This window comes from Helobdella robusta (genome assembly GCF_000326865.2).
Source record: "Helobdella robusta unplaced genomic scaffold HELROscaffold_52, whole genome shotgun sequence".
Lineage (NCBI taxonomy): Eukaryota > Metazoa > Annelida > Clitellata > Rhynchobdellida > Glossiphoniidae > Helobdella > Helobdella robusta.
Window position 1 is genome coordinate 1,325,477 of NW_008705269.1, and position 13,188 is coordinate 1,338,664.

The 13,188-nt window shown below is 33.4% G+C and overlaps 2 protein-coding genes across 2 annotated transcripts in view; one reads left to right on the forward strand and one right to left on the reverse strand.

Moving 5' to 3' along the window:
- HELRODRAFT_157641 (hypothetical protein) overlaps positions 1 to 6,844 on the forward strand; it is a gene marked incomplete at both ends in the record, with an annotated part of 10,030 nt that extends 3,186 nt beyond the window's left edge. Inside the window, 2 exons of the mRNA XM_009028042.1 lie at positions 5,295 to 5,296; positions 6,254 to 6,844. Of these exons, the coding sequence (XP_009026290.1) occupies positions 5,295 to 5,296; positions 6,254 to 6,844 (593 nt within the window). The remainder of the gene's footprint in view (positions 1 to 5,294; positions 5,297 to 6,253) is intronic.
- Positions 6,845 to 9,779: 2,935 nt separating this feature from the next.
- HELRODRAFT_179209 (hypothetical protein) lies at positions 9,780 to 12,167 on the reverse strand (the record flags this gene model as incomplete). The annotated part of the gene is made up of 1 exon (XM_009028043.1): positions 9,780 to 12,167. The coding sequence occupies one exon, from the start codon at positions 12,165 to 12,167 to the stop codon at positions 9,780 to 9,782; it is 2,388 nt and encodes a 795-aa protein (XP_009026291.1).
- Between the last annotated feature and the right edge of the window lie 1,021 nt (positions 12,168 to 13,188).

Genomic DNA, 13,188 nt, shown 5'->3' on the forward strand with positions numbered 1-13,188 from the left:
TATCTGAGAGAGAGAGAATAGTAGAATCAAAGATAAAACCTAGACTACGAAACTTATGAGAGACATCAAGAGTTTTAGAATCAGGTAAGATAATAGGAGGAATAGTAATTGAGTGTTTAGATTTATTAAAACAAATTAATTCAAACTTAGAAGGATTAAGTTTAAGACACATAGAATCAGACCAAGCGATAATCGAAGAAAGACATAGAGATAAATTATGAAGAACACTATTGAGATTAGATGGAGGAAAAGAAGTATAAATATAAGAATCATCAGCATATAGTTGACTAGAGAAAGAAAAGTTATTAATAATACGAGGTAGTTCAGAAGTATAGAGTATAAATAGAAGAGGGCCAAGGATAGAACCCTGAGGTACCCCGAAAGTAAGAGTAGAGGAGTTAGAAGTAGAATTATTGAGAACAACAGAAGAAAAACGATTACAGAGATAAGAAGAAAACCAAGATAGACAAGAATCAGTAATATTAAAAGAAAGATGCAGCAGTCTCAAGAGAATAGTATGGTCAACAGTATCAAAAGCTGAAGAAAAGTCAAGAGCAAGAAGAAGAGTAAGATTACTATTGTCACTAGAGAGAAGGATATCATTGTGTATTTTAAGTAAAGAAGTAAATTATATATCTATATATAAGCAACTCTATATTCTTAAGTAATAATTGAAATTGCGCAAAAAACAAAAAAAACTCTATGTGATACCTATCTTTATCGGAACATATCATTAATTTAATATGTTTCAATAAAGATAGATGTGTATCTGCATAGGCATGAAACACATTCGAAATGCATCAACGAGGTATATTACAGTTTTATACATATGAAACCTCCTCCCTCTCAACTACCTTAATTAAATTTAATTTCACCCAGTGCCTGGTGGAAGGCCTCCTCCTTCCCGTTCACGTGAATGATGCCGAGCTTCAAGTACATCCTCCAAATTTGCTTTTTCTTCACTACCTTTGTGAATTGACAGGCCACGAAGTTCTCAATAGAACTTTTGTCCACGTCTTTTTCATCATCGTCTGAGTTCAACGGGTCAGGATCCTTTTTTTCTGCAGCCGAGGATTCGTCAGAGAGGTCATCATTTTCTCCCACCACCTCTTTCTCATTCTCTTCATCATCGGAATTGTCGCACAATCTGTCCAGCTGTTCTTCAATTGTGAATAGCACTTTATTGCTTCCATCTTGATTTCTATGAGACACTAAAAGCTTGTTTCTTAGGACTGGTGTCCTCGTTTTAAGACGCTGCAAAACAGTTGGGCTGGTCGGACTGGTGTTGTCGTTTTTCAAAAAATTGTTGTTGTTACGGGTGGTGTTGTTCAAGAGTTGCCATGTGTTTGGACTGTTAAGGCTAATGTTGTTGTTTGAGCTAGAGATGTAGTTAATGTTGTTCAAAATGTTTGGGCTGTTAAGAGAGATGTTGTTCAGGTTGACGTAGTTCCTTGGCGAGAAAATGTTTGTGACGTTAAATCCAGAGTTAGTGATCATGCGCGGCGTCATGTTTGTGTTGTTGAAAGGCATCGCATTTGAATTGATCCGGCGAATATTGTGCATGTTGTCCAAGCGTGGAATTTTGTTCCGAATGTTCTGGCTCGTGTTGTTCAAACGGGCATTTGAAAGCACCGCATTTGAGTTGATCGAGCTTGGTAAGATGTTCGGATGGTTCCCGCTGTTGATGCCAGAGTTCATCAGACAGATGATGTTGTTAATGTTTCTCGGCACCGTTGTGATGATGTAGGAGCCTGTCAACACGTTTGAGGTGTTGTTTATGTTATTTATGCGCTGCAAAACTTGTGGACTGCTAATTCTGATGTTGTTCAGGTTGACGTTGTTGTTTTGTGGAAAATTGTTAAAGATGTCCAACACAGTGTTTGTGTTAGTGATCATGCGCGGGACCGCATTTGAATTGATCCGGCGAATATTTATCTTCTTGTTCAATCTTGGGAAATTGTTTTGAATGTTCTTGTTCGTGTTGTCCGAGTGTACATTTGAATTGATCAAGCTTGGTAAGATGTTCGGATCAACTTTGTTGTTGTTGATTTTTTTATTCGGATTTTTCCACAAGTTGGAGTTGTCGATGGATTTGGTGTATCCAGTGTTAATGTTGCAGCGATGATTTCTTTCATTAAGTTAATGTTATCATCTGTTGCTGTATTATTTGCGGATACTCTTGGTAATCCATCCGAACAATTTGACTCTGTCAACTTATTCTCCCATAACGTGCATGAATAAAAAGTAACGCAATTAAAAAATGTTCACGTTATGTTCAACGAGATTTAAAGCGCGTTCGAACCCGAGACTTACTGGCATCTTTTTACAAAATCAAATAAAATTTGTGTAGTCTGTCCTACCAACGCTTTATTATACAGCCCTATAAACTCACCTTATCTATAATATATAATGTTTATTTAGTTTGTTTAAATTTAATATCCAATAATAAATTTTTTTACTTAAATTTATGTAATTCTGTAATAATAATAAAAAATAATAATAATGAACATTAAAAAACAATTTTTTAATTTAATAAATAAATTAAATAATAAATTACAACATATCATTAGAAAAAGAAACAAATTAAAATATAATTTCACGTTGCAATTGAATTTAATAATAATATATATACTTGTCCTATTTTGCTTTATATGTACAATTCCCAAGGTCTTTTTTGTAAATTTTTTTTGCTTTATTGAAACTAAAAAAAGTCATTATCGAATTCACGACATTTCTTTCAGAATTTATAAGTTTGATGTTAAATTGCACAATAATTTTTCATCTTTAGAAAGCGCTTCAACATTGAGACTAAAAGTAAACTTACTGCCGCTCAGGCAGACGAGATTTGTGAGTTTTGACTTTTTCTTGGCGTCTATTTCATATTATATTTTGAGTTTTGTTTGACCGCTATTTTATTGAATCGAAATCGATGGCGTTTTCCGCTCAATCAGACGATGGTTTGTTCAAATCCAATTTTCCGGAGTGCGACTTGAAGTTGTATTATAGTGGGGAAGAATTGGACAAAATGTCTATTGTGGAGAAGTTAATTAAATTTAACAAGTTGAAAAATTATTTCGTTTGCAAATCTCTAGGTTGGCTATTTTTTTAGATTTTAAAAATTAAATAACTAATTTCATCCATTTTTTAATTTTTGTGATAGAAATGCAGAGGTTTAGCCAAGTATGAAATTTTCAGCATTGAAACCCTAAAAAAAATGAAAAATTAACTTCAATTGAAATTTTAAAGGCAAAATTGAAATTGAACAAAAACCTCTTTATTAATTTGTAGAGAATGGCACTGAATATTTTTTCAACTAATTTTAGCCCCAAAACAATAAAATGTAGTAATTCTATTTATTATTAGTAATTATTACTAATAATAGAATTACTGAGTAATAAAATAGCAAAAGGAATGATGGCATAAAACTGGTTGACAACATTTGTAACAAATTTAATTTAATTAAGCGATTAAGCCCCTCCCACAACTAATTTTTGGATGTACCACAGATAAAATAATATGTAATAGAATAGATTCTGTATCAATTAACATCATAATTTTATTTTAAAATAAAATTTAATGTTTCAAATACATTTAATCATTAAGATTGCAATTTTATAAAATGGAAACTATTCATTTTTGTTTGTTGCAATGTTTATATCAAATTTTTAATTTTTTAAGGATTGGATCTGGGTGAACCTGATTTTTTAAAAAAGATGAAAGCTAAAAATGTTAAAAAAAGTTTGTTTCTAATTTCAATTGTTGACATTTTGATGAAATTATTAAATTTTAATTTAATTTATCAGCAGAAAAAGGTTTTTCAGAACTGCCTGAAGAAGTAAAAAATGCTTTATTTTTCACAGAAGTCCCTGAATCTTTCTATAAAGAAGGAGGATTGTCATTTGTTGGTCATTTTTTAATTTCTACATTTGTTGAGTTAAATATTGTTATCATAAACAATCATTGTTTATTAAATAGTTATGTCCCTTTCACATGATTTGATGTTAATTAGTTGAATTGATCATGTCGTTGTTTCAGTTTGATGATGATGAGGAAATCACAGAAAAACACTTACACGGTGTACAACTACCATTAGTAAAAAATGAACAATACAAGGAGGCTGCCTGGAATTTCATCAAAGCTATTGCTCCAAGCTCACTGCAATTGATGAAAGAAAGTTTAAAGTTGAAGCAAAGGGCATTTGACAAATTTAAAAAAGGAGAATTAACATTGGAAGACATGCAATTATTCTTTCCAACAAGTGAATTATTTTTAAATTTATTTTTTATTTGTTTTTATCAGATGAAATTTTGTTATTATCATTATTATTAATTAATTATTATCATAATTAATAATTGTCTTGGTTATTACATTAAACTGACCCTCACTGCCTTGTGAGTGATGTTGCATCATCAAAGGCTAGGTCCACCGCTTATAACTGTGGTTGCGTAAGGAAGGGCGTCCTGCGTAAAAATTAGCCAATAAAATATTTATGATGGCAAAAGGGGTATTTAGGTTTCATCATAGGTAGCCAAACGGCAACCCCCGATCTCGGGGAAAATGACGTCTAAACGTGTGTTGTTGTTGTCATTATTATTAATAACATTATTAAACATTCTTCTAGATATGGAAATGTTAGAAAATGCAATGGACAATGTAAAGTTGAAAGACACCAAGCCAAAAGAACCAAGATACAAGTTAAGGAAAGCTGATAAGAAAAACTATGCTGAGAAGGATGATTCTTTTGATACTGATAATGAAAATGAAAAGAGTTGGGATATTGGATCACAAAATTCAACAAGCCAGGATGTACCAAGTCATACATCCAATGGTATAAAATCAGTAACTTCAATAGGTAATAGCAGCCAAGAGTCATCAATTCAGTCAGAGAATAGCAGTGATTCTTCAAATCAATCAAATCAAGCTTCATATATCCAAGTTCAGAATGAAAAAAAGGCCACACGCACATTTCTTTGGTCTCACTACAACACTTTTGCAGCCAGAACTATTCCGGACGGCTTAGAGTTGAGATATTCAAATCTGCCATCTTCAGTCTTGGGCATCTTCACCAGCAGGCCAATTGAGATTGATACAATATTTGGACCATACGTGGGAGAAGTTCTGTTTGATGAAAAGATTGCATCAAAAACTGGATTATATTGGGAGGTATGTTTATAAGTTTGTTACTTTATGCTATTGTGACTCATTAATTATAATAATAAATTGTTTTCTCTTTATTTATTTTTTATAAATGCAAGGTTTTATTCAATTAAAACTATTTCCATCTGTCTAATTAGCAGTCAGATAAAGAAAAATTATTGTTTTCGACTATAACACGACTCTTATTTTCAATTACAGATATTTGTTGACAACTACAGCCATCATTTTATTGTTGGTAAAAATGCAAACAAGTCCAACTGGATGAGGTATGTGAAACCACCGGTGAAGGAAGAACAAAGAAATCTAGATGCGTTCCAACAAGGTTGCATGCTCTTTGCTGTTCCCTTTTTAATATTAATTTGATATCATTTTATTTTAAATCTTTTTTTAAGTTTGAACATTTTTTTTTCTATTTTTTTTTATTTTTCCTCAAGTAAATTTGAACCTTAGCAAGTTGTCACTTATCAAATATGACGACAGAATGAAAACAAAAAATTTACATAACAAAAAATTTACATAAACAAACTTAAAAAATAATCAAAGTTATCAATATGTTACCAATAAACTCTCCTTATCCAAGGATTTCAGGTGTATTTCAGAGCTAACAGAAATATACCTGCCAACCAGGAGCTCTATGTATGGTACACTTGGGATTACAACCAGGATTACATACTTTATGAAGGCCAAGGTGTGAGTTAATTAGTTAATTTTAAATATCTATTACATATTTTAGGCACATATGTTTTAATATTTGTTATTTAACAATTATTTCATATCATTATTTAAGTTTTAATAAATTGAAATCTGAAAATTTAAGAAATGAATTTTTAAATGATATTCGATTAATAAACTTACAGATTATATTCCAAGGAAAATGAGTATGAAGAAAAAAATTCATGATAAAATAATGAATGAAAATTTACCGAAAGACAAAACAAATCAAACTGTTGTCAAAAAGGCAATGAAAGATGAAGAAAAAGATGAGGCTGTAAAAATTGATGATAATGCCGCAAGCAAAGAAAATGAAATGAAAATTGAAGATGATGAGAAGATTGAAGATTCTACCGAAACATTGAAATTTGACGGCCAAACGAAGATTGAAAAAAAATTTCAATGGGATGTTTGCAACAAGTCTTACTCAAATAAGGGTAACCTAACGAATCATAACAAAATTCACTCTGGAGTGACACCATACAAATGCGACACATGCTGCAAATCGTTCACTCGGTCTGGTCATTTAAGGGGTCACATTAGGACTCATACCGGGGAGAGACCATATAAATGCGATATCTGTGGTAAATCGTTCACTCTGAGTTCTAATTTAAATGTTCACATTAGGACTCATACCGGGGAGAGACCATATAAATGCGATATCTGTGGTAAATTGTTCACTCAGAGTTCTCATTTAAATGTTCACACTAGGACTCATTCTGTGGAGAGACCATATGAATGCGATATCTGTGGTAAATCGTTTACTCTGAGTTCTCATTTAAATGTTCACATTAGGACTCATACTGGGGAGAGACCATATGAATGTGATGTCTGTGGTAAATCGTTTACTCGGAGTTCTCTTTTAAAAGTCCACGTGAGGATACATACCGGTGAAAAGCCCTACAGTTGTGGAGCGTGTGGCAAGTCTTTTAGTGATCCTAATTGTTTTCGACACCACATGAAGACTCATAAATAATTTTTAGAAAACATAATTACATTGGTTGATGAAGTTGATTAATTTTTAACACTGTTAATTTTTTATGTTTTTGTTTTTTAAATGAGTTTTATTACAGATAATAGTAACATTAACAACAACACTGACAGCCGTTTCTAATGCAAGTCATTTTTGCTATGTTTTTGAGTTAGAATGAATTTTTATGAAAATTAGTTGGATTATAGTTGATTGATTTTTAATTCTGTTTTCTTCGTTGTGTTGTTTTGTATTTGAAGTAATTTTCATTTTAATAAAAACATTTAAAGATGTTGTCTACCAGTAGTGTGATATCCGATAAACTTGAAAATCTCGTTTGTACCTTACAACGAGTACATTTTGTGTGTACATTTAAGTACTACCGCATCATAAAGGGTAGGACAGTGCTTAGTAGTTACTAAGTCGATTCAGAAGTAGTGATTATAAGCAGGGAGTTTCGGACTGATGTGATTTTTTTTCAACAGAACGGTAATGACATTAAGAATTCATTCAGTGCAAGAACACGTTTCAAATGTTTATACCATGAATACGTGGTTTCGACTTATTCAATTTTCATAATTATACAGGTCAACTTATTTTAATTTAGTAATTTGATCATTTGACAAATGTGAAAAAAGTTCAAATAAGGTAAAAAGATATAAATAAAAGAGATTGTTCAATTATGACTCAATTTTTGTTTGTGTGTTAAAGGTTAATCTCTCTCTTTTGCGCTTGCTTCAGAGGTTTCAATTGCTTCAGAGGTTTCAAAGACAAACACACACAGCGTACATGAATACGCGTGCAAACCACGTATCACGCACATTGATGATAGGCGGGGATCTCTTTGTATTCGAACTCAGTCATTGCAATAGCAAAACCAGGCGCCTTTAACCATTGAGCCATTACGCTGTACATAATTATGTGACAGATGATCTTGTTCATTTTTTTTTAAAGTTGTTTAAGACTTTAAAACAGCTGGTTGTATTGAAAACACCGCCGTATTTTAATGGTAAACAAACACCAAAGCAGTTTCTATTTGTTTTATCTATATAACACTTTGGTTGAAAAACAATTCGAACTGATGCAGTTAGCCGTTCACGTTGCTGTGGTGAAGTACGTGAAGTTTTGAAACACGAGTTCAGTCAAAGAGAATACGTCACTGACTTGAGAACGAATTGCGCATGAAACCGACTTGAATTTTTGCCAGATTAAGTCCTGGTTTAAGAAAGGAAGGACGTAGAAGAACGGAGAAGGCGTAGATAAAACTAATTTTTTTGAAATAAGTACTCTACCTATTAAAAAAAGTTTTATAGGGTTTAATTATGTGCAAATATTGTTTGAAGGTTTTTAGTTTCGATTCTTCATCGACAGACGTACGAATAATTTTGTATTGGGTATATTTTTTTTATATTTTTTTAAATGTATTTCAACGCTAACTTTTTGTGTAAATATTTAAGAAAGAAACCATATCAATGCTTGCTGTTTGTTATTCATGAAAGTTATTAAGAAAATGAATTAAAACACTACAAAATACAACTTTTTGAAATATCGCAAATTTGTTTTTATATTCAATAATAATTTATATTAACATTGCATAAAGATTCGTCAAACCAAAATGGATGAGTTTGTGTTTAATTTATATTAACATAAATATTTTTAATTAACGTAACTAATCTTATAATAAAGTCGTAGCAAGTTAGTTTATCATTCATTATTCAACATCCATGTGACGCTCGAAGCAAAAAATTTAGCGGCGATAAACTTAGTGAACTGTTTAAGAGAAACTATAGATTTTTTAATTTCAACCAGCCATCAATCAACTCACAACCGACAACTTCTTCACATCCCGTTCCATCAGCACCTTAACCCAGTCTACCACTTTTATCAACAAACACATCATTACATCCACCAATGTCTCCACCAATAGATGTTTCACAATGTTCATTACAATCTACCACAAAACCACAAACACAGTAAGAACTTAAATGCAGCTAATGCAAATACAACTCCACTTCACGCGCTATCATCACCACAAAGCCTGTCAACAGAGTCACAACTACAAGTGGCACTACAAATTATTCAATCATTCTGTAGCCCAACCACATCTTTCACAACAGCAATCAGCGTTACAACACGTTCAACAGCCCATACGAACAGCTGCATCAAATGCATAGCAATCAATATCGCAATCACAATGACTTGACAAACATTTTGTTCCGCAATAAACAATTATCATTTTAATAAACGTACAATCTGCACTCGATCAAAGAGTAGATATATGTTTCTTAATTGAATTTTTTTTATTTTTAATTTGAGGACAAAGTGGAAGTATGCTTGATGAGGACGGCGAAACAAGTAGAAGTCTGCTTGGTAGAGAGTTAGAGACAAATATAGTAGGATCGATCAGATTTAAAATGAGCTGAAATCGTCCGATACTTTATAAGCAGTGGCAATTATTTATAAATAGACTATTTGTTTAGCAAACAAAAAGTAAATACATACTTACAGCGGTGCCTAAAATAATCGCGAATGGATTCAAACAGAAAGAAAGTCTGTTGGTTTAAGATAATTGTTTTTCATTTCAATCTTAAAATACTTCGTAATTTACAGAAACTACTTTTCCCAAAAATAAATAATTTATAACAAAACAAATTATTAAGATATTCGAAAAAATTATGGAGAAGTTCATCATTTCGATTTTAAAACATTTCACATTCTAAAATATATCGTAATATTTAGAAGAACTTTTAATGGTTGGAGTAATGTTATAAATTTAGAGTGGAATTGTAATCACATTCTTGCACAAGGTAGATGTATCAACAACAACAAAATATGCGTTTATTATTGAAATAATCTCTATTTCAATAAGTTAATAAAAAACAAAACCAATAAAAGATTAATGCTATAGTCTTTTGAAACGTTAACTTTAAAATTTTAAAAATTACAAAAACTGATGCAGGCTGATGAAGTTTTCAGAGACAGGTAAACGGGCTTGGCTGATGAGATCTCCAATCCATCGATACTTCTTCCATGTTTCCTCCATGTCCTTCTTCAATTCACTCAACATCAAATTCACCGATGCAAGTTCTGACGTGTATTCTTCCTGGGAATGTTTGCTTCCTGCATACAGGACAGCCTTGCGGTTTCTGTATATTTCAACAGCCATTTCCATAATGACGGACACTTGACAATATTTTTGGAAGATTTGCGGTTGGTATGTTCTCAGCTGGATCGATTCAAAGGCACGCAGAGGTAGGAAGAAGGAAGAGGGCAGTGGTGCTACAGGAGTGTGGTTGATGAGGGGACAGAAGAGAGACTGGGGAGGAGCAAGCAGTATCATTTTAACTTGGTCGTTGAGAGGTATGATGGATGTATGTAGACGGTTGGAAAGAGCGACTCCATCATCAAATGTGCCTCTGTTTGTTTGCTGTGTTGCCGATGATGGAGATGATGCTGGTGATGTTTCTGGGGTAATTGGTAGCTGTGCGAATGTTACATCATCGAACTGAGGCATGGTAGAAAACATTGTGCTTTTAAAATTATCGTCGATAGCTTCAAAATTTCTACTTTTCAGTTCATTCAAGATGTTTGCACAATTGTTCGTCGTCGATGTTCCACTGCTACTGTTGTGGTCATCGTTCATTCTGATGGATGGAAAGTTGTTGGGGGTATCTTTGGAGACGAGAACCTGCAATCCGTGTTGCAAGTGACAAGTCATGTAGAGATAGCTTATGTACACTCCATCCTTCAGTTGTTCGTTCAAATTTTTGGACTCCGTTAAAAGTTCCTTGCAGTTGCTGGTTAGATCGTTCAACACTCCATTAGTTTTCAGTTGTTTGTTTGACACTGGTGATGAAGATAACTTGTCTAATGACATCCATTTCAGTGTCGATAAAAATGATGATGAAACTGGTGATGAAGTAAGAGATGGTGTGGAAGATTTTGATTCAGCGTTGATGTCGTTGTCGATGAACATAAAGACGCTGTAATTTGTTCCTTTCACGATGTTGGTGTGCAGATGACCCAACTTCTCAATTCCAGTTATCTTTTGCAAAACGTTGACAGCTCTCAAAATGGCGTATTTTTCGTGAAAGATGTTTGGTTCTAATTTCTTGCAGCTTGTTAATTCGCTCTTCATCACTTGTTTCAAATTTCTCATCAGGGACCAATCACTTGTAACTTTCATCAGCCAATAGAAATGGGACTCCAAGTCAGACACGTTGTCCAAATCAACCCTTACAGTTGGAAGCATATTGTGTGACGTCACTAACACTTTTCCAGCTGATTGGAGCATGCAAGAGACGTAGAAACCATTTTTAACGTTGGTGAGTTGTTTGGAAAGTAGAAGACGTTTCACAAAACTTGGTTGCTTCATGTTGTTGTTTTTAGTGAGACCCATAGAGGCTTCCAATACATTGTCGTAGATGATGTCCTTGTTCAATGTTTTCATCAATGGAATGCAATGTCTGCCAAATTTCTGCAAACAATTGTCAGCTAAATTTTTTCTCATCATGTCCAGCCTTGCCAAAATTTCTCCAGTTCGCAGTTTTCCAGTGTTCTCGAGTGGATTCTTGGGACTACAATTTTTGTTGTCATTGTCGTTCGGCATCATACTTGTATCATTCATTTTGCTGTCATTATCTGTCTCACTAGCACTTGCCAGAAGTTGTCGAAATGAAATGACGCTGCTACATCTCCTAATGAATTTTGATTGGCTAGACCTGCGACTGATCCCTTTGTGGTCTCTGATGTCGTCCAAGGTGTTGTCGCAGATGGAGGACCGATTTCTTGCATCAGCATTATTAATCGAGGTGATAGATTTCAATATAACCTTCCCACGTTCTTCATTGTCGGTGTAGCAGCAGTTGGGATGAGGTGAGGGATGTCGATGGCGACGATGACTGTGGAGCTGATGCTGACTTTGAAATGAATATTGCGACGCGTTGTAACAACTTTTGTTATCGATATAATTATCACTGTCACCACTGATTGTGAACGGTACTTCTGATGAGTCCTTGCCAGATAGTTTCCTCTTTTTAAAACTTTTATTTACACTTGACTGCTGCTGCCTCTCATGCAAACCGATGTTTTTACGATAATTCATCAGACTGTTGCGAGTCATATTAGCACTGCAAATATCTTGTCTATAGGCAATGTTGCTAAATGTTGAAACGTGTTTGTTGGATCTGGTGAACTCTTGCAAACTTTGATGAGGTTTGTTGCCTCGGTGCATTGGCGAGTCTTGCTGCAACAACGCACGTTCACGTAAGCGCTGTCTGGAGTGACTTCCTTCGCTCAAGTTCACTTCGCTGTAGTGTTCAAAATTCATTTTTAGCCAGATGTGTTGTGAACACTTTTTAAAACTTCTATAATTTTTTATGTAGATAAGTATGCTGGAATTGCTGCAAATGTTACTTCTAAATGTCGATGATTGAAAAATGTTGGATCAGGATTTTTTAAAGTTGAATATTCGTTTGGTAGGATATGATTAAGACTGAAAATTGAATGATGAATTGTAGATGAGAGACTCTCTCATATACCCTAGTTGAGAGCTAATAATAAAACGCATATATCAGACTAAGTGTCAGCGTGAATACCTTACAGATCAACTTTTTTACCCCTAATTAAAAGTACCTGCCAAAAAAGGGAATACCTCACTGATTGGAGGATCGTTTTCACTGTCAACTTCACGGCTGCTAATTGAACCTACACGTCAAACCAATAAAAACTGAATACCTCACTTTACAACCCAGCATCTTTTCTTGCTTACGATTTTGATTTTTTTGATGCTTTAAACTTTAAATAGTTATCAAATACTTAATACTTGGATAAAAAAATGTTTTGTAATAATGTTGAGTCCATTCATCCGACTGTTGCGAGTCAAATTAGCACTGTAGATATCTTGTCTATAGGACGTTGATCATGGAGCGATTGTTCCATGGAATAGGTTATATCTAATAAACTTTTTGTAATAAAACTTGTTTATGCCAAACAATTTGTTGCTCGTAATTATCTCATTAGCTACTGCTAATTGTAAAATTACTAACACCCTAATTGCTCAATTGAAATGATTTCCCTGCAGTATTGTATCAATTAGTCCAATTAGTGCAGACTCGAGCCGCCTCATGTCACTCGCCTATTTCCAATTGACGTGTTCGTTTCAACAATCAGGATTGGTTTGTTATGATAATAATTATTAATTGTTTCAAACTTTCACATTGCCAATTAAGAATATTAATTTGATTAAATATAACGAAAAAAATTGAAAGACCAATTAATACAAAAACTTTAGACAAAGTTGAAATTGTTGGAGAAATGTAATTGATGTAATTAATGTCAATATTCAACAC